Genomic DNA, 23091 nt, shown 5'->3' with positions numbered 1-23091 from the left:
TATTCATGAAAGACTAGCGAATCAAGTTCCAAAAACGGGGGGAACTCGCCAATTACACTTTCGTTCACAAATGAATATTTTTCTTTCAACAAGAATGGTTCTTTAATCTTGCTTAACTTCGCTTCTTAAAATAAAAAGTCCCACAGTTGACTGATCGTTAAGACACGGTTCCCAGCAGATCACCGAAGTCAAGCATCGCTGGCTGCGGTCAGTGTGCGGGTGGGTGAAAACTTGGATCAGTCTGCGTAGGGACCGTAGTTCTGCGGTATTGGTCCTCGTTAAACTGTGCTACCGTAAAGTGCTCGATTTCGCATGCAGGTCGTTGTGCTACCGAAGAGGGGGTGCCATTGCTATCTCCTCTGCAGAGGATCAAAATTGTGATGGCATGTCTTCGGATCATCCTCAAGGATGTTTCCCAGACCGTCGTCAATAGCCCATTGTGCTGCTCTAGTGCGACGTAAATGAACTACAACAATAACAACAACTCAAAATAAAGAAAAAATCAATTTGTATGGGATAACATAAGCAATATCAAAATCCAGGAATTGGATTTCCTCCAATTCTATCGAAGAGAAGTGAATTCACTCATCATAATCCAAACAAATAGTTCTCTACTTTTACGAATTTTAAATGTTCCGACTTTGAATTATTTCTCTTTACGATCTCTTAAATAATTTTAAACACAGGTAATATTCTCTTATTGAGTAGTAAATTTTTTTGAATCTAATTTGGTAGATATTTCGTTTTGCTATGCTCATTTAAGTAAGTAGTGAATTACCATTAAAAAAGTAGTGAATTACCATTTGATGTCTTTTTTTTTTCTGGAAATTAAAACGACAGAATTATTTTAAAATTTTATCAGCATAAAGAATTAAACATGCTTTAATTTTTTACATAGTTTGCTTTTTTTTATACTAATTATTGCGACATAATACATTTATTAACATAGTACGGTCTTTTTATTTTTAAGCTACCATTAAGTTATATTTTTGTTTTTATTGCTTTAAGGAGGTTTAATTCGTCAAGGAAATTAAAATTTGTTAGTCGTCGAAGTGTTTACATTTGTTGGTAATATATTTAATTGAAAGCAAGAAAACTTTTAAAATTGTTATTATATGCTTGAAATTTATAAAATAACTAAAATACTATTTTTTATATAATTATTCAATTGACGTAAAATACATTGATGAAATTTTCTTGAAAAAGAAGTATGAATACAATTTTTAACGCGTTTGAAACTGTTAATGAGATTAAACCATGTTGTCTAGGTATATATATATATATATATATATATATATATATATATATATATATATATATATATATATATATATATATATATATATATATATATTTATATATATATATATATTTATATATATATATATATATTTATATATATATATATATATATATATATTTATATATATATATATATATATATATATATATATATATATATATATATATATATATTTATATATATATATATATATATATATATATATATATATATATATATATATATATTTATATATATATATATATATATATATATATATATATTTATATATATATATATATATATATATATATATATATATATATATATATATATATATATATATATATATATATATTTATATATATATATATATATATATATATATATATATATATATTTATATATATATATATATATATATATATATATATATATATATATATATATATATTTTTACAAATTAAGTATGGTAAGTAATAAAACATTTTTTAAAAATTTTTTAATTGAACCTTAATCATATTTGTAAAAAAAAATTATATTGGTAATTTAATAAATATAATCTGTCAAACACATGCACATCATTACGAAAAGGAAACTATGTTGTTTAGTAATTAGATATTTATCAGGATTTTTGGTTATGAAAATTAGTGCTTGAGGCAGGTGAAGTACTGTTTAGGTATCACCTGTTCATAAGCTAAAATGTCTTGATTTTATCTCCTCTCAAGTTTTCTCTGTTCTTTTTTTATTCTAGGTTTTTTATTTCAAAGATTTTTGGGCTTGATCTGAATTTTCATTTCAAGGCTCAAAAAGAAAGATACCCAATTTTGCTAAAGTAGGAAGAATTGAAGAGTAAAATAAACTCATATTTTTAAATAAATAATGTTAAGAAACTTAAGCCGTTTGATAGAAAACTTCATTCACTTAAAAAATATATGATAAAAAAACGTGTTTTATGTGCTTCAAATATAGCTTCCTATTTTCAAGACTTGCCAGATATTAATGAGAAGAAGCAAAAGTTATTTAAAATAAACAAGGTAAAGTTGCCATTGAAAAATGAACTAATGCAATTTTCCAAACTATTTCACACTTATTAAAAAAAATAATTTGGAGCAGGTGAGTGGATAGATAGCTCTGAGTTGCACAAAAAGGTTATTTTTGTAACGGCAACATAAAACTAATTTTAGAGGTATGAAAAGAAATTGTAAACAAAGTGTATTTACCAAACTTCAGCAGAGAAGTTGTGGACATTAAAAACTGCATTATAAACAATGATACTCAGTTAGCCATAAATTGTATATTGATGGATATAGAAACAATTGTAATGAAATTGTATTCATATTTTCATATATATACAGTGAGAACTGAAAACCTGAAGAACTTTTGTGATTTTGTAGAATTTGAATCTAAAAAAACTTCAGGGTTATAGGATTTTGCCAGATACTTAGCAATTATGCTAAATATCTGGAGCATATCATAAAGTTATTTTCTAGTTTAAAGGCTTATTTTGAGAGCGAGGAAAATTGACCAAAAATTCTCCAGAATTTTTTTGAATTTTGATTCAGTTTTACTCAGTGCCTAGTAGCATTTTTTCACATCAATATCAAAGTTATTGAAGGGGAAAATTTTGCAGACGCTGAAGTACAAGAGACTATCTTGAATCTGGAAACTGATCTAAAGATGAAAAATGATGATTTATTTCTCCCTCGTTTTGTACTTTAAGAAGTTAAATATTGAGGGTTAGATAAACGAAAAGGAATTAGCGAAAATTATTTTAGAATTTTAGGTACTAATTTACAAAACAGCAGATTCCTATCAATGAGATAGCCATTACAAAAATGCCTACTCCAATCTTTGATAAATTTTGAACCAAATGAATGAATTTAACTAAATGGGCTTCAGAGATAGACAATGGGTAGAAATGTTAAAATTTTTTTATTCAGGAGATTGATTGAATTTGAAAGCACATAAAAAAATACTCAAATTTGGTATTAGTTTGCGAGTAACAACAGTCAGAAGAACATTTTCTTTGGTAAATAAAATTTGGTCTTCCTCAAAAAACTCAACTTGTTCTTTGAGAACTTAAAGCTTTTATTGCCAACTGACTAAGTTTTATATTTTATATTCATGCAAAGAGTTTTAGATTTTTTGAAAGCCAATAAAAATTTATTATTAAAATTTCTTTCCAACAGCAAATATAATTTATTAATTTCTAATGATAAAACTTAGTTGATTTATTGGAATTTGTTGAAAATTTTATGTTGTAAAATTATGCAGTGAACACCATTAAGTTATTTTTCACCCGTAATTCTAAATGTTATTGCTTTGTTATTTCAAAATTTGAAAACAATTGCTATGTTTTCATAAAATTGCAGGGGAAGGAAGATGGGCAACTTTTGTAAAATTTATTTCTTGTATGAAATCTGAAATTCTTTTATTTAAATGATGTGTTGAAACTCTGGAAGAAAAAAAAAATTGGTGTCGCCAGATTTTTAGTTTGAAAAATCTGGTCACATTAGGAAATCACATCATATAAAAAGATATTAGCTTTCATAAAATTCTGAACAGAATTCAGTTTTACATCAAGTGATTGTAACTTAATTATTTATTAGAGCACTGAGAAAAATATCACTAAGTCTTAAAAATTAAAAGACAAAGTACGTCAATTTTTTAAAAAAATATACAAGCTGCTGTTTTTAACATTTAAAATTTTCTATACTTTTTTAAAAATAAGACATTTTCTAATTTTTTTTTTTTTTTACTGATATATCTTTAATTTTGATAAATTTTTAAACTACATTTTATGTTTTGAATTGCCTTTGCATTTAAGAGTTTTATTATTGTAATTATTTTATTGTAATAAAGAATTTTATTTTTATTGTTTTATGTTTTTACACTGTGAAATTAGTTAATTTTTTTCCCTCTTTTGTACGTTTTTCTAATTAATTTGTGGCTGTAAGGAGATTGACCATTTGTGTTGTCATTCCTAGAGAAGGATTGCTACGCAGTCTTTTTCTTTTTAATACCGCCAGATGGCGTACTTTTCAAATTTGTATACTTAATGTTAATAAATTTTACTTTCTGTCTGAATCTAGTCTCCACAATTTGAATTTTGCTTTTAGTTCCGAGTCACAGGTTATCTAATTCTAATGTAGGCTTTAATAAAACAAAACATTTGAAATAAAATTTTTTTTAGCAGTAATTCGGAATCTATGGTTTTTATAACTTAATCTCTTTATTAAAGTTTTTATGTTTTTTCAGATGTTGAAATTATGAAATAGTTAAAAATCTGCAAATCTGGATGGCAAAGAGGCAATGATTACTGCTGGAGAACCACAAGAATTCATTCCTTTAGGGAGAGAACATCTTTATGTTCACCCTGGGGATGTTTACTTGTTGACAGATAATGTTCCGGCAGCCCCTGTCTCAAATGGACATAGCCTTACAAGAGACTTACTGAAAGCATTGCGTGGAGTTACCTTAAAAGATCAAACTCAAGTAAATTATTGAAATATACATTAATTTTTGCTATAGCAATAGCATTAATCTTGCTAGCAGTTGTATGTAAAAGAGGGTTTTCGATTTTAAACCGGATAAAAATTATTGTAAGAACTTCACCAGAAATTAACTTTAGTGTTCTCCCTTATCATGTTTAAAAGGGTGGCTCGCCCTGCCTCTCCTTTGTTCCCTATAAATGCCCCCTCCTTGCCATTCTTTGATAATAAACTGCCATCCCCATAATTTTATTTTATTTTTTAGGAAAAGGTAACACTGAAAAGAACAGAAAGTATTTAAAGCCTGTACTTTTTAAAAATTAACTCTATTCTTATTTTACTTTTAAACAAAATGTTAAAAAATCTATTTAACCTATTATAATGTTTTATTTTTAAATGGATTATGTCTTATGTTTTTACTAAATATAAATATGCAAATTTACATCTAGATAAATTTTGTGTACTTATTATTTTCTGTTTACTTATTCCATTTAAAAAAAAATTTCACTGTTTAGATAATCATTACACTTGAGAAAAATTTATTAAATTAATAATTCAGAATAAATAAATTATTTAATTCTGAATACTCTTACAAATATTTACTTTGTTAGGATTATTTTCAACTGGTTACATTTTTATAAGTTTCTTTTTTTGAGGGGGGGTATATTAATAAATTTTCTAGTGATTTTAAATTTTATTATTAATTTTTTAAATAAATACCTTTTATTTAAAAATGTACCTTTAAATGTTTATTTTCTCAAAAATTTTGAGTTTAAAATATAATAAAATGCTTTCAATGCTCTTTGTTTACCAATTAATAATTTTTTTTTCAATTTACTTTTTTTTTTGAAGAAGAAAATTTATACACAGATTGACTTTTAGCTTGCCTTTACTTATTTTCCATGAGCTTTAAATTTTTCTGTTATTTTGATAATGAGTGAAAATTACTCAGTGAAATATACACATAAAATAGCAGGAGAGGGTAATTTGAAAATTGAGGATCAAATTCAGTTATTACATAATATTACATATTTTGATAAATTTTAGCGTTGGTAAATGAGTTCTCTTTCAAAATACAAAGCACGCTTTTCTACGTGGAAACACGTTGCCCTTTTTTATTCCTAGGGAGAACTCTGTATGTATGTATTATGTATGCATACACTCTCACACACTTTAACTTTAATATTAAAGCAAGAAGCTGAATAGAAAGGACAAAATAGAATAGTTATTTAAAATTTAATAATGTTGTAAAATCATGAGAGTTAAAAGAAAAAAAAATGATAGTTAAATCTTATGAATTAATGATAGTTAAAACAATTTATTATTTTGAAAAGTATGTCAAATATACTAAATGTTAAATTTACCATTTTTCTTTCTCACCCATAAAAATAAGTGGTAAATTAGTCTCTGTAATCTACAATGTGCTTGTAATTACTGTACTCTATAAGGTGAAGAAATATTTTCACTCTATGAAGAAAAATCTTCATTGTATCTCAGCTTTTAGCTAACAACTAGCTGTTAATGTAGTGTTTTTTTTCTTCTAAGTTACTGGAAGTTAAAAAAAAGTTTTTTAGGTGAAGTTATCCAGTTTTTTAAAAAAATTTTTAGACTAGAGAAGAATTAATTGATTTGATTTTAACATACCGGAGAAAATGGGCTCACAAGAATTGTATAGATAATTAAAAAAAACTATTAGTTTTATCAATGTTTGTTTCTTCTTCCAACTAAACTTTGTGTGTAAGTAGTTCTTCACCATTTCTCAATTTTTGGTGGAATTCATATTCAAATTTAAATGTTTCAGGAGCAGTGGTTTCTGAAACAAAATGAAGATGATGATTGGGAAGAAGAATTCTTTTGGAAAGGAAATACAGTTGTTTGGAGTAAAAACTCAGGTCATGGCAAAAATAGAATTAGAAGAGTGCACAAATCTTTTACAATGGAAAATAATGTTTTACAGGTTTGTTGCTTACCTATTATATCCTATATCTCTATATAGCATAAAAATGTAATGGTCTAACACAGATTTCCATTGTTGTCGGTGCATTTTTATTGGCCGGAAAATCATGTGGTATGATCCAGTTTTTCCTCATTCTTTTCAATATTGTTTTGGTCGTCATCAGCATAAAATTAACTAAAGTCGTAAAGGTATTGTTTTCCTTTAAATATTTTTGTATCCCTAATTTAAAGTTATTTTCCAGTACTACTATTATTAGCAAAAATATTAAATTATGCTTGTGAACTCATTAAATTTGATTGAACAATATAATGTTATAAGAATATAAATGTTATTTTAAAAAATGATTATTTCGAAAAATCACTTCTGTTCACCAAGAGATCTAAATGTTTATAATACTAATAGATGATAGTCGATATACTAATAGATGACTAATATTTATAATACTAATAGATGATATTTGGACATGGGAAGAAGTAGAGACACAAGCGTAAGCAAACAGAATTCCTTTTAGTACATATATGTTAAGTGAATAATTTTGATTACTTTAAGTGAATAAGAACTGTTTTCTGCCAAGAAACGATAATTATTGTGAAGCAATCATCGGGGTTGGTGAGCAGCAGCGAACAGGGGTCTCAGCCCCTAGTGTTTTATAAATTTAAAGTTTGTGAAGACTTGATTTTTCCATTTTTTACTTCCATAAAAAATATGTCTTTTTCATTTATATGAATTTCAACTTTTAGTGTGTGCATATTGTTACAATATATAAAAATAATAACATGGATTATTTTAAAACAAAATATTAATCATGTTTTCCTTTAATGATAATTGTTAATGAAATATTATAATTGTTAATTATATTTCTTATTACTATTCAATCTGAAGGTATTATGGGCTGAATTCAGGATCAGAAGTTGCAAACCAAGAATTGTAGATTCTGTAATTGAAATGGAAGATCCAAGTATGTATTTCACCAAAAATTATATTTAACTTTTTAATATTTATTTATTTAGAACTTATATTATGATCATTTATTTTATAATTATTTATTTTATAATTATTATTTTATAATCATTATTTTTTAATCATTATTTATAATCATTATTTTATAATCATTTATAAATCTGATTGTATGTATATACAACATTACTTTTTTTAATATTTGAATTCAGCTTTATTATAAATATTTTTCATTTACTTTGCATTCATCATGTTTGCTATTCAAACAGCTAGATAATAATTTTTGTAATTTATGGTTTGTTGGGATGTGATGGGTCCTAATTACATTGAATTTATTTTTATGAAACTTTGAATTTATACTAAAATTAAAAAAGAAATTTGGTTCCGAAGAACTACCCAGGTTATTATAAACTAAAAATATATGATATATAAAGGTAGTAGTTGTGTTTTAACAATTTTTAAAACAAATTAGGTTACATAAAAAAATATGTTTCTAATATAAAATTTCTTGTAAAAAGGTACAAAAAAATAGCAAAGCTAATATTTCCAGTTTTTTAAAATAATTATCTAAAATGTCTAAGTATTACAAATGAGGCCCGTATAATTTATTATACAACTACATTCTCGCTAATCATAACTCATAAAAAATAAAATATTTAATAAGTCTTATCTAAATTACAAATATCTAAAATAATTTTTTAAATATACAGTATAGATACAATTTGTACTGAATTAAACGATAGCTAAAGTACAAAATAGTATGCTTGTTTAGAGCAGTGCACAGCTTCTGAGATATGTTTACTCTAAATATCATTAAAACCAATCTGCATAGCCTTCGATGTTTTGTAAGTCAGCTGAGTTCTAAAGTACTTAGACGGCTTACAGATCTTGGAGAATAGAATTGGTTGGATCGGGCATTTTGCACTTGAGGCCGCTATTGTGCCACGGCTTTTTGAGTGGTTGCTGGATTTGGAATATAATTTGTCTCTAGATTTGAACAACTGGCCAAGTATTTTAGTCATGTGCTCTTGCTTCTTTTATACTGTTTTTTTATTTTTATATTTATTAATTTTTTTTTAAAAAAAAAAGGGTAATGCATATATAGAAAAGATATGATCTTTGTTGATCATTTTGTTGCTCAATTGACATCTAACCTCTAATTATTCCACTCTACACTATTTGTAATTTCACTCTATTAATGTTTCTGAATGCTGCCCAAGTGCTTCCTTTAAGTTTTTGCAGTGTTTTGAGCATTGACAGCTCTTAAATTATGTCTTGGTTCCTGTGGTTAACAATGATTTACCTTTAACTATTGATACCAAAATACTCCAAGAACTTAGCATTAGGAATCATTAACTGTGTGAAACTATTTTAATAACAGACTATATGTTGTAGCATACATTATAACATTTCAGCAATCTATGTTCTTTACAAATTGAAATTTATAAAATATTGCAATGTCTCTGTTTCATACTTCAAATAAGAATAATCTTAATAGTTACATGTTTTGGATGAAATTTTATTTATTTTATTCTCTTTCAAGGAATCATGACTTTTTATTTGTAATACATTGCTTCAGGGATGAGATTTTTCCGCTTTTTAGCGGATTTCCGCTTTTTTTACTTTGTCTCTTGAATTTCAGCATTTTTTTTAATCAAAAACTCCGATAATCTAATAATTTCACTTTTTTAAATAAATATTCCGCTTTTTCAGAAAATTCACCGATTTTCAAAGGTAAACAGAAAATTCAAACTACATAGCTACCAACCCTTCCGCATTTTTACTTATTTTAGCTCTTTTCTCCGCTTTTATGCGCAGCAGATAAGATTTTCCAAATTTTTACCAGCCCACCAGATAGCTCATATTTTCATAATTCAAACGACGCTGTTTCAGACAAGCGTTTTAGAAATCCCTATCCTGGAATCTGCTAATATCTCGAATCAGATTCACGCGATTTTAATATCAAATATAGCTTATTTGCATGATTTAAAAGTTGCGTGTTGCAATTCTTATTCAGGCGATTTGAATGTGGTACAATGCGATTCTTATTTACTAGACTTAAAAATCCGATATTGTAATTTGTATTTACACCTTTTTAAAAGCCTATGTAGCAATTCGTATTCACGCGAGGCGAGTTTAAAATGTCGTGATTCGGGCATGCGGTTATACAAGGTGCGTAGCGTTTTCAAAAGCCCTTAAAGGTGCTTTTTTCATTGGGTGTTTTTAAAAAGTGCTTAAAGGGGCTTATTTTCGTTTTTTAAAAGCCCTTAAAGGTGCTTTTTTCATTAGGTGTTTTTAAAAAGTGCTTAATTTTTCCTTTTCTAAATTTGATTTTTCTTTTACATTGTTGATTTTCGCTACGAATTATTCAGAAAGACACTGTTCACATTGTTCAATTCAACGTTTTCACAATTAATTCAACCCCAATCTATTTTGGTGCATCGTCAATTCATAGCGTATAAAAACGCCATTCGATTTACATGATTCAAAAATTTTTACAATTGTCAAAAACAATGCCAAATATATTTTTTTTTGACATGACGATTAAAACCAGATAAAACCACCATTTGTTAAAAACTTTCCAACCCTACCTAATTAAGATATTTTTTTAAGTGCTTAAAAATATTATTTGAGTGCTTAAAAAGTGTTTATTTTTTGTTGAATAATTTGGCTATGCACCCTGTTATATTATCAAACATCGATTTTCGTATTTATATGTAATTTAAAAATAAGGCATTTGGGATTTGCATTCACGCGATCTAAAAATTATACATCCTTATTCTTATTTATGCAACCTAAAAATTACGCATCATGATTCGTATTTACGTGATCTAAAAATTATGAATCATAATTTGTATTTACGCGATTTAGAAATTCTATATCGCAGTTTGTATTTTCTAATTTTCAAAATCATATTTCTAGTTTCATATTCTCGTGATTTCAAAATCCATAATAGTGATTCATATTCACATGATTTTAAAATCCAGGATCGCAATTTTAGGATCAACTATCACAATTCTTGTAAGAAGTAAAATTTTTTTTGGAATTAGTTACTATAAAGGTGACTTTTTTTTTCTATCGACGATTATTAGTATATGTAGATGTTACAACATCATGAAACTGGAAGAGAATATATTCAAAACTTACATTCTCTGCTTGCAAAGAAGCAAAAGTAGGATTTGTCACAAGATGTTTGAAGATGGATTAACGACTAAATATAGCAAACGTAAAAGATATGACAAATAAAAGCAATAATTTAAAAAGTGATAAACTTTTTTTTTGGAAAAATAGTTAATTAACTTAGCATCAAAATTTAAAAAATAATGTTGCTGTTATTTATGCTATGAAATGCAAAATTCTTATCAAAGGAAAAATAATTATCTAAATAGTTGCTGATTATCATGTAATTTTTCAAAATTATATGATTCTGATATGTTTCTCAGGGCTCTAGTTAGATTATATTATAATATGAACATAGTGATTCCAATTGTAAAAGTTTATTTTCTTTTCAAAATAATTTAAAAAGTCATATTACTGATATGGTTGCTATAAATCATGTAACAGTATTTATTAAAAGAAATGGAATATTAATGTATGTTCTCAATAGTTTTAATTTGTTAAACCAGGTAGTTTTTAAAGTAATAATTGTCCTTTTTCTGAACTGAAGAAAAATATAATTTCTAGCTTTATTTTTTCAAATGGTAATTTTTCTTTATGCTAAATGTTAAGTATCAATGTAATCATTTATATAATAAAGAATTAGTACGCAATTTTATCTTAACACACTGTTAATTATTATCTTAAACTGTCTTAAACGGAATTTATTATTAAACAATTGCACACGCGTAAAATTTACTCGCATGGAAATTCAGCTTTCTTGCTTTTTGATCAATCTCATCCCTGATTGCTTCCAAATATCATATAAAATTATTATTCTTTTATATGTTTACAGTTCTGTTAAATATTACTTTATTTATTTATTTTTGCAATTAATAAAAATATTTTATGGGACTTAAAGCTTATTTCTAAAATTTCTATATTGTGTTTCTGTATATATGTGTTGTTGTGATTTTTATTTCAGTTTATTACATTAGTTCTTGAAAATATATTTTTATTTAGATTTAAATGATTTCTAGCACTTTGTTGTTGGAAAAAAACATATTTAGAGTTGCAAATGAGAAGCTCATTTTTATAATAAAATAAATAACTCCAAGTACTAAAGATTCTATTTTTTCCCCTATAGAGCAGGAAGTACTTGCAGGAGTGTGCATCATTGAAAATTCTTCATTGTCCATATTTTCACATAAGGGAGAAGACTATATTGTTACAACTCCATTCCAGGTACATAAAAAATTATTTTGTTTAATTTAATGGTAGGTTTTTTAAAAATCTTTTTATTATGATTTTTGTTTGTAATTAAGGGCTTTGGTTTTACTTACCTTCTTAAACAATTATTTATTTATATATTGAAATCTGGGTATGGCAGAATTGATAATGTTTCACAAATAAGAATTTTCAGTTACTAAGGAAAAAAAAAACTATCCATTGTAAGGTGTTTTTGACGTATTCATGATTTTTACTTTTGCATAATTTACATGAAACTAAATTTATTATATTTTTGTTTAACTGTAGTAGATCCTTTATTATTTGGGAACTGTAAATCACACATTTAGCTTAAACAACAACAAAATTATTAAATCTGAGTTTATAATACAAATAAGTTTTATTTTTTAAAAATGAAAAGCAAAAAATATTTTGGACCTTTATTTAAAACTTGTGTTATTGGCTTAATTCATAAATTCATAATCACGTTTTGTTACATTAAAATGTTATAATTATGTTTTTTAAAGAAAAAGGAAGGACGAACATTAAAAATAATAAGGTAAATAGGTTTAAGGTAGTTATTTTTATAAATAACATAAGCTCAGATATGTGCAAAGACTACATTTTATAACTCAAAAATATATTACGCATAATATTTTACAAAGGAATGAATAAAATGTTTAAACTACAAAAGTATAATTAATAAATTAATGAAATTTAGAAATATTATGTATCTTTTAGCTTTTATTTTTATGCGTCCTTTTAACTTAATGACTGCATATAAGATTTCAGACTGACTTCTGCATGACACTACAATATACACTTTTGATTATCATTGTGAAGAAATCTAGATTTCAAAAACTTTTTGACTGCAGATCATGAGTACCTAGGGTAAGAATCTAATCCGTCATGTTTCTCTGTTTTCACTCAATGAGGTTTAAAACATTTCAAATTTATGTGCTTTAACTTCAAAGGAAAGCACTGATTCAAATATTTTCTTTGGAAACCTTATCTAAATCAAATGACTGCATTTCAATCTCTATTTTTGAGTGAAAGGTTTAGTAATGAGGTTTTAATGCGCATCAAAAGAAAGTCGCCCCTAAGGAATAGTTTACAGCATTTTATGTATTAGTCATAATGTAAAGGTCGCTGTATAAGGCATTGTTCTAAAGAGCATAGGATGTATTCATAGTTTTTTATTCTAAAATATACTACATTTGAGGCAGTAAAAAAATTATCCAGACGACAAAGGCGAAACAAAGTTTAAAGACAATATTATATAAACAATATGTAGACAATAAATAATAAAGACAAAATTATTGCTTCTAGTTTATCACTCTGATTTTGAAGCATCTACGCATCAAAATCAAACTGAATCTGAAATCACATATGCACACATATTTTGAAGCAGGAGAATTTCTTCATTAATTTTATTTTTTGTTTGGATATTTATAAGTCACAAGTATATGTCTTTGTATTTAGGTACTAAGAGCTTGGTCTTCTAAGTATGGAATTATATTCGAACGAAATGTACTTTTAGATGATAGTCAATCAGATCCAAAATTGTAAGTTTATCTTTCATACTCTGCTTTTAATAGTAAATTAATTTATAGATTAAGATGTATTTTTAATTGATGGTGACATATTTTAAATTTTTTAATTTAATCTGTCATTCAATGTTTATTGAGAAACATTATGTTTGATATTTTAAAATATTTCCTAAATTATTTTTGAATGGTATGTATCAAACCTTTAAATAAATTATTTTTTATTACCTCATATTTCTAAACATCAGCTCATCTGTCTATAAAATAAGAGTAAGATTTTTCTTTGAAAATTCAAAAATCCCATATATAAGCCAGTGAAAAAAAAAGGACCTTTTTAACTTTCTGTGCTAGCTTTCAACTTCTCTTTTGAAGTTTTCCACTAATTTGTTTATTCAAAACCCATGGACAGCATCACTTATTCTTTCTTCTTACTTTTTTTTTGTTTTGCTTCTCATCCTTCTTCTTCTCAAGTCTTTTGACTTACTTTGGATTGATGTCACCAGCAGTTAAACTTAGTCACACCTCTAAATTAGAATAAAAATGTTAATATTTCATGCTGTTATTAATTTTTTGACTGCCATACTATTTAAATAAATTGCTGTGTATTTCCTGTCTTATAAATTTATATCACAGTAAAAAAAAAAAACTATTCTACTGTTGGAACTATGACTGAAAAAACACAGCATAAAGCAGCAAGGAGAGCAATAGTTTTCAACCATTTGCTGAGTTTTAGATCCAAAATTAACAAATAAGTGTACCCTTTTGAGAATCAATGTTTATTATGGTTTTTAATTCTTCTTTTTTAAATCTTTTCTTTGAAGTACGTGAAATTTTATAATATTCATTTGAATTTTTTTTACAAATCAGTATCATAATTTTTCTGTTATATTCAGTAAGATGCTTATTAAGAATGACTTATCTCGAATTACTCATGAAAGAAATGAAAGTTTACCTGTTATTAGCTGTTTCAGACTAATAACGGATAAGATTTGTGATTTTTATTTGTTGAACTTCTAAATTTTGCTTTATTTAAAAATTTTTTTTAAATACTTGAAATTCCATCATATTACATTATATTTTACCTTATATAATTTACATTATTATTGTAGTATTTACATTGCATTCTCTCTGGATAATTTTTAGAAATCAGTGTGTAATTTACCTGTTGTATTTCGGGTGATGCATGTTCCTAATGAAATAGCTCCTATTTTTTATAAAAGAAATAAAGATTAACCTGCTATTTGCTATTTCTGGCTAATAACAGTTCCTATCTGGCTAATAATCTTTGTGAATTTTATTTCTTTTACTTGTGATTATCTCATTTAATAAATTTTAAATCTTTTTAACAGTTGTTTGCATAATAATATAATGAATAATCTGTATAACATTACATCAAGTACTTTAAAGTATCCATATCCGAAGCTATTTTATTTCATGTTATACTTTATTTTAAGTTATTTAATTAATGCTGTTATTATAACATGTTATGTTTTTCTGCTATTTTTTAGAAATCAGCTTGATAATTTACCTGTGATATTCAGTATGATGCACCCTCTTGATGACATATCTCCTATCATTCATAAAAGAAAAGATGGTTTGCCCATTATTAGTTATTTCTGTGATCCATCTGAAGAAATAATATTTTGCTCTAATAAACCATCTCTTGTTTTGACATATAACAAAAAAGGATATCATTCTATATGGAGATTGCGAACTACAACTTTTCAGGTAAGTTTCATCTCAACTAAGGTGTGCTTATCTTGTAATATTGAGTAAACATCTTTCCATAGTTCTTTGTTTTCTTTTAATATTTTTTATAGATTTGCTTTTGAGCTTCTGCTTTTTAATTTAAATGTGGCAATTTTTTTAGAAGCATGGCTTTATCTATCTAATATTATATTTTCAAATTTTTAGTACCATTATGCTATGTTATAATGAGTATTTCATTTGTATATATTTTTAAATCCATTTTCATTGTAAACATTTTCTTTTTACTGTATTTTAATAGTTGAAGTTTTTAATCTTAGAATTGAATAATTAAATTGTTAAATAGTTTTAGAGCTCATAAGATAAATTTTATAAACAAAGTGTTCTTTTATATTATTTTTTATATTTTCACTATGTTCCAGTTTTTTTAAAAAAAAAATAACTATTAGATTATTGTGTGATCTATTTTTCTTGTAGAAATAAATGTTTAATTAGTTTAAATTTGTTTTTTTTTTCTCTCATAGGAAGCAGAATATGCTTGTTCTAAAATAAAAATTCAAAATTTAAATACTAGCAGTACTCCTTTGACTAAGACCACATCCCTCTCCTCAAAGAGCAAATTAAACTTTTCAAATCGAACTCCTTCAACAAATGTAAATAGTCCATATTCCAGTTATCCTTCAAGTAGGGTTTCTTCACCAGCTAATATGCAAGCTAGATCTTTTAGTCCTAGCATATCAAGCTTAACTCATATGGCTACATTAAGGTAAAGTTTTCCCTGTTTTATTAATATACAAAGATAGTCAAAATTCTCAGAATAATTAAAAAAAAATGATTTACTCATGCATATAATTCTGTTTCAGTCGATCACAACCACCTTCTCATAACACTACATCTTCTCATCCTCAAAGTTATACACCAATGAGTACATTAAGTTGTAGAAGTCCAATATCTCCTTCGCAAAGCTGTGATGCCTCGAAATTTATGGAACCTTTAGCGCCTGATATATGTTTTGATCAAGAATGGGTAGATTCTACGAAGTAAAAGTTTTTTTTTCTTTTTTTGATGTACACTTTCATTTATTTAACTTTTTAGTACCAAAAATTTTATTTGTTGAACTAAGGTTTATTCATAATGTCTGGGCCTTAAATAAAAATAAAAAATTGCAGCTACTTTATCAAACAGCTCCAATAAACAACTACAAAAAAAACATTTAGAACTTGCACACTCTTTATTCAGCAACTTAAAATTATAGAGAATTGCAAATACACTGGTTAATTTTACTTTTTTGTCTAGAATTCCCACTTTCTGGAAACTTTTTTTTTAAATTTTCTTTTGCAACTTTGCCAGAAGACTAAAAGTTATTTTTTTATTAGAAGTAGTTTGTTGGTTGTTAGAAGATTATATTATACTCAGGCTCCTAAATAAAATATTAATATATTTTCTTTTAACCTTCAAACTAAACAGATGTATAAAATTCTAGATTAGTTATTAAATATATATATATATATCAGGGGTCTGTCTAGACATTTTGTGAAAGGTTTTTGTAAAATTGTGAAAAAATTACTCGTAATTTGTGAATATAAAATAAACGTTAAGCACATTTTACAACCAGGGTCCTGATTATGCTCAACACTATAAAACTATAATTGAAAAAAATTAAATTTTCAAAAATAAACAGCAATTGCTGCTTCTAAATTAGAGATGCAACATACAAATATTTGGTATTTAACCTATACTGCTGAACGTAGAATATTGATTTCGGACGAATAATGGAACAAGCGTCTGCTGAAGACAAAACTTAATTCGTTAGCACCCATCTTTCTTCCCCCTCCCCTGGAAAGGGTTTATTCGATTAACAAAGCAATAACGAAGATAAATTTGTGAAGGTTCCGTTCAAATTTCTTCTAAACAGACTCCTGTGTATCTATATATATATATATATATATATATATATTAAAAGTTATTACGCATAAATAACTTCAAGACATTAAATGCCATGATCTGAACATGAGTCTCTAATGAAAGATCTATACACCTTTTAAGAATTTTATGCTCTCACAAACTTTGGTATTGTAGTTTTTTTCCGAATCTGATATATTAAATATTGGGCAGGCTAGGTTTCAAAAAAATTCTATCAATTTCTGACCGTCTTGGATCTCCAAAAGACAATCCAGTTAAAGCATACTTCTGTATGTTATCTCCATTCAAGTCACTTTTTATACAAAAATTTACTATACAATACTGTACAATTTACTTTAATATTAATTTAAAACTTCTTTTGTCCAAAGAAAACTATGCAAAAACTAATTTGTGTATACAGCTAGTTGTCGTGTTTACATCTACAGTAATTTCCGGTAAATAGGCCGCACCGCCGTACTGGCCGCACCCACAAAAAACATCGTTAAAAATTTCAATTTTCATCTTATAGGCTTCTTTTTATTCGATGTAAATCAATCTCTTTTGTTTTTTATTAGATATTAATTGCTATTTTTTTTATTATTTGAAAGCTAGTTTTTATTTTTAAATTGTATTTAGTTGTTAGCTTGTTTTTTAATCATTAGTTGTTAGCTTATTAAAAATATACATTGTTATTTCTATAATATAGATAATTATTTTAATTAATGAAATTTCTTAAGATGAGACATTTTTTATTTCACCCCATCATAATCTACGATCAAAACTGAACTAAATTTATTGTAATTAATTAATTTTCGGAAATTAACAGTATAATTGAATTATCGTAATATATGGGCGCCATATTGGAATTTCCGAAAGCGATCCGAAATTCGGCAAATTCATTTAAAAAAATAAGAAAGAAAAACGTTACCAGAGTAAACATTACGAATTAGGTTCGTTATTTTGGAAAATTTTTGCTAAACATCTGATTTTGAATAAATCCACCATGATCAAAAAATTCTCACTTGTGGGATGGGATAAAAAAATTCTACATATAGGCCGCATCGGCGTACAGGCCGCGCATCGTGACAGCCCAACTTTTAAACACGTATAGGCCGCGGCCTATTTACCGGAAATTACTGTATTGAAATTTATGTATATTTTTATCATAAAAAATAAGCTTGATTTTCAGTTTATTGAAGAATATGAAAGATTGAATTTATGTAGCACATTAATATAAAAATTATGACTATATGAAGTAAGTTATTGGTCCCAATATTTTAAATAATCTAAGTTCATTTGCACTTGACTTTTGTTCTTATTTACTATTGTATATGTAAATTTTAAGGTATGGGCAATTATTTAATTTTAATTATATTTTTATAGCTATGATAAGCCTGAAAAAGCCAGCAAAGCATTTTTATCTACAGATATAATTGGTTACAAATATCTTTGTTTCCTATTGAAAGATCATCGATCACTTCAGTAAGTTTAAAAGTTTTGTTATAATTCTCTTCTCATATCGTATGTACATTTAGATAAAAATTTAGGGCAATATTTTTTAAAACTTATATTCATTAGTTATTGTTTGTAGTGATACAGGAAAATTTATCTCATTTTTGTGTTAATTGTAAATGCATAGATATCTTACGATTGCACTTTTAATGTGTTTTCTTGTTGTTGTCATATTCTTGGATGTTGCAATTAGGGAAAAAATAAGGGAGTCTCAATTTTATCAAAGGTCCGGATAAAGGTTGCTGCTAGCTCTGGTGCTTCTAGGCTGTAAAGGATTTACCACATTGGATCCAAAAGTGCAATATGCCAAGTCTTGAAATATTTGTTGTGAAAGTCAGATATTTGAAAATGTGTTTTAGTGTGGGCTAAGCTTTGGAGCAATTTTGGCATTATTAATATGTTCTTGACTTATCGTGAAAATTTTTTTCCACAATGCCCACCTTTTAGAATGACCCACCTGGGCATGATACAGGCATCTGAGGGACAGATTTGTTGGCCACTCTTTCAGGGGCACCATATTAGGTGGGCCAACGCTGCTCCCACAGTAAGTACAAATAGTACAGAGAGGGAAAGAACATCCATGCCTTGCCCGGGATTTGAACCCAGAACCTTTCTGATGCAAGGGCACTTCCCTAAGCAAACAAAGTGCTGAAGCAAACAAAGTTTGCTGAGAGGCTTTCTAAGGTTGTGTGTTATCTTGTTAATAATTTATAAAGGTAGTGTGTAGTAAAACTCATGAAGGTAGAATAATACTTGATTACTTTTGGAAAAACAGTCCTTGGCAGTTTTTAGAATTTACAAGTACTTTATTTTAATATTTGAAAGATAGAAAATGAAACAATTGCTAATTTTGGTATTGATTGTTTAGTACCTTACATTTGTTTGTTTACATTTTTAAAGACATACTTTAATTTTTGTTTCAACTTGCAAAAATTGACTGAGATGAAACTGAAGCATTCTTTAGGCATACATTATGAAAAATCATATTTTTTTTAAAAACGGACAAGCATGTAAATAAAAACATTGGTTAGAGAATTATATTGATATAATTTTCTCAGCAAGAATCTTTCAAAATTCTTAAATACTGTATGCCATATTTCTCTGATTCTGTGTCTTAGTATTTTACATGTTTAAAAAGATAATGTCAAGCAGAATAATAAGCAATTTACCTTTGAAATTAAATGACAATGATTGAAAACATATTTAAGGCCCTCCTCCATTGCCACGTCTTTGACAGTTCAGTTTGGTTGTAAGGAAAGTAGTTTCTTTTTTTTTTAAATAAATAAAAAAAATTTAATTTTGCTACAAACAAAAATACTTTTCCCCATATATAAGTAGTAAATGAATTATTTAAACAGTTTAAAGTGTAACACACATGACATAAACACTTTGTAATTGTTTTACTTTCATAGGCTTGTTAAATTTCAAGAGAATGAAGAAAGCAATGAGTGGACTTTTGGCAGCATATCATCAATTCCTGGCATTGATGCAGAACCTCTCCCAGATTTGAATCTCATTATAGTTGTGGACATAAATTTCACTCTGTCTTTGTATACTGGATTAACAAAAGTAATTGGTTTATGAAGAATCAGCCTATATGACTATGTTTATAGTTTGCAGGGAGTACAGCAGTTTAAAAAAGCTTGGACAATTTTGGGATCCCCGTAGAAAAGTCATATAATATCAGGACCTGGGAAAAGTTAGGCAAAATTAAGTGCCTGAGAAAAATATAGCATTTTTCTGAAGATAATTTTAAATCTTATATTTTTTACTAATTAGGATAAATTGTTTTTCAATTTTTTGTGCAATTATTTTAAATTATTTTAAACCTTTTTCGTAACTAAAGAACGTTTTTCTACTTTAGTGTGTATGATAAAATTATGTTTAAGTAAAATTTGTTCACTTGATTTAAACATATGTATTTAGCAACAAAAGAAAAATTCTGTTAATAAATGTACATGATAAAAAATAATCAATTAAACTTGCTAAAATAAAATAGTATTCACTTCAGAATTTATTATATAATTTTCTTAAATTATTTTATGATAGATATGTAAAGCTAATTAAAAAATGTTTAATAATGTAAAACTTAAGCTTCTGTTTGCAATTGTATTTTTTTAGTGAAAAGTGTGAGAAAAAGAAATTTTGTTTAAGCGTGCTCTTTTAAAGTTTTCGTTTACTTTTTAGGTTGGTTAATTTTATATTCTATTAATTGGTACACTTAGAAAATTTGCAAAAAAAAAGTTATCCTAGAAATTTTAGTGTAAAAGCCTGGTAAACCTGAAAGAATAAGAGAAATTTCATCTAAAATTTGCCAGACACCTTGTTTGTAAAAATAATCATTTTCCACCCCCTGAAATTATCTCTGTAATACTATAAACAAAACTTCCAGCATAATTTGCTGCTTTTTATTTTATGCAGGATCCTTTCTCACTGTTGAGTCTTCTTCTAGAAGGTGTTCATTGGAAAACTTTTGCATATAGTTCTTTAAAAAAAAGAAACGTGGTTAAAACTATATATAAAAAAATTTCTGTGTAACTTGTACTATGCATTCAAATATATTAAAAAGCTGTGATTGTATACGCATATTCTTTAAATTTTGTTGCATTTGTCTAAAAAAAAATTTAAAATTTTTTTTAAATATTTTTTTTAAAGGTTTCAAAAGTTCATGTTACTGATTTCTTTGGTCCAACAGGAGATAATTCTTTATCGTCCACTCATTTACCGCCTCACTTATTTTTTACTACTCCTAAACGAACTAGTTTGATATCCTCAACCAGACCTCCCAGTGCTGTTGGAACAAGGTTTGGAGATGAAGTATGTCATACCTAATTATTTATTAGCATTTTTAAGAAATGTTTAAAATTAAGTTGATAACACATCACATATTTAATTTTTCTTTTTATAATTGTTATTAACATGCTAGTTTGATGTTTAAATTTGTTTATTTCCTTTTTATTCAAAATATATCTTTAAAAAAAAAATATTGCCAATTTTTACTTTTTTTTATTAATTTTTTTTATTAAACTTTTATATTTAAATTCAATTGATTTTTTTTTTGTTACACGGTGGGAAAGTTGCTTCAAATTAGTATTCCTAATAGTTGGTAATTAGTGTTTGATTTAGCATTATTTTTAGCATTGTAGTCAGGGTCGAAATTCCGCAAGGCATGGGAGAAATTTGGAAATTTTAAATTAATTTATGCTTATTAATCTAAATGAATGTATCTATTTGTTGAAAGAAACTTATTGTTTAATCTTCCTTTCATACCAGAGAGACAAATCAATAAAAGGTAATATGAAATTTTTTTAAAAAAAGTCACTTCCTCTGGCTTAGTCTACTTTCTTTAGGATTTAACTCAAATATTGAAACTATTATTAAATGTTCATTACTCTCTTTATTAATTGTATATTTATTATTTTTGGTAAACTTTTCTTACATAAATATAAGTATCATTTGAGGAATAAAAAAGAATAATCTAAGCCAATTTTGTTTTATTAATTTTAATATATAATCAAAATTTTAGAGTACTTAACTGGTATTTTGGGTATTTCTGATTAAATATTTAGAAGTCTAGTAGCATGTAAGTGTAAAAGGTACGTGTGAGGCAATATCATTTTCAAGCCCTTTTTTTATTTATTTCTTGTTTCTCTTTATTTAATAGTCTATCCTTTTAAAAAAATGCCTTTATTCAGTATAGTTTTAATCATAATTTTTTTTATTTGTTTCTTAAATTTAATGCGTACAGGATACAGATGCATTCTTACATAAATTTCATGAATAGCATTTGCTGTTACACTTTTTTGTTTAATTTATTAATGAAAAAGTTTTAGAGCAAAAATTATTAAATGACTAGTTAATGCACTCGGTGTTGCAAGACTTGTCATAATTGTGTTACAAATGTTATAAGGATTATAGATAGTTAAGAAGGAAATGATATTGATATTATAGAGTGGTTATTTTATCTTAAGCAATATACAGGGATGAGATTCTTCCGCGGATTCGCGGATTTCCGCTTTTTCTCAGATTTTTCCATTTTTCCCGCTAATTTCCTCCGAAATTTTTTTTTGCACAAGTTAAAATATTTTACGAGGAATTTAATTTTCCGCGGAGCGAAATTATTGAAGTCCTCATTCCTCCCTCTGAAGTTTCTCTAAAAATCATTTCCTTGGGATAAAACTGGTTGTCCTTTATACAGGGATGAGATTTTTTTCGCTTTTTTCTATCGAATTTCAGCCTTTTTATCAAAAACTCAGATTCTCTAAAAGTTTCGTTTTTTTTATTTATTTATTTATAAATATTCCGTTTTTTTTTTAAAAAAAAATTCAGTCGTTGAAGTCAAATTAATATATTTATTTACGATTTTCAAAGAAAAACAGAAAATTTAAACTACGTCCTAACTGCTAATCC

General features: G+C 26.4%; 1 protein-coding gene across 4 annotated transcripts in view; it reads left to right on the top strand.

The window, feature by feature from the left end:
• Positions 1-547: 547 nt before the first annotated feature.
• Positions 548-23091, top strand: part of shtd (anaphase promoting complex subunit 1) — a 74508-nt gene continuing 51964 nt past the window's right edge. For 2 of the 4 annotated variants that reach the window (XM_043040202.3, XM_087151828.1), the window contains exons 1-12: positions 548-686; positions 4544-4780; positions 6578-6733; positions 7616-7691; positions 11934-12031; positions 13496-13578; positions 15069-15288; positions 15792-16033; positions 16131-16307; positions 18553-18651; positions 20094-20250; positions 21337-21498. In XM_043040202.3, the coding sequence (XP_042896136.2) occupies positions 4598-4780; positions 6578-6733; positions 7616-7691; positions 11934-12031; positions 13496-13578; positions 15069-15288; positions 15792-16033; positions 16131-16307; positions 18553-18651; positions 20094-20250; positions 21337-21498 (1653 nt within the window). In that variant the 5' untranslated portion in view covers positions 548-686; positions 4544-4597. Of the gene's footprint in view, positions 763-2036; positions 2320-4543; positions 4781-6577; positions 6734-7615; positions 7692-11933; positions 12032-13495; positions 13579-15068; positions 15289-15791; positions 16034-16130; positions 16308-18552; positions 18652-20093; positions 20251-21336; positions 21499-23091 lie in introns of all 4 variants that reach the window. The other 2 variants (XM_071187136.2, XM_071187137.2) reach the window with 2 other exon arrangements.

Source organism: Parasteatoda tepidariorum, chromosome 9 (assembly GCF_982258835.1).
Source record: "Parasteatoda tepidariorum strain Cologne lab strain chromosome 9, Ptep-v5.0, whole genome shotgun sequence".
Taxonomy (NCBI): Eukaryota; Metazoa; Arthropoda; class Arachnida; order Araneae; family Theridiidae; genus Parasteatoda; species Parasteatoda tepidariorum.
The sequence above is the reverse complement of the archived record's forward strand: the minus strand, read 5'-3'. Positions and strand labels throughout refer to the sequence as shown.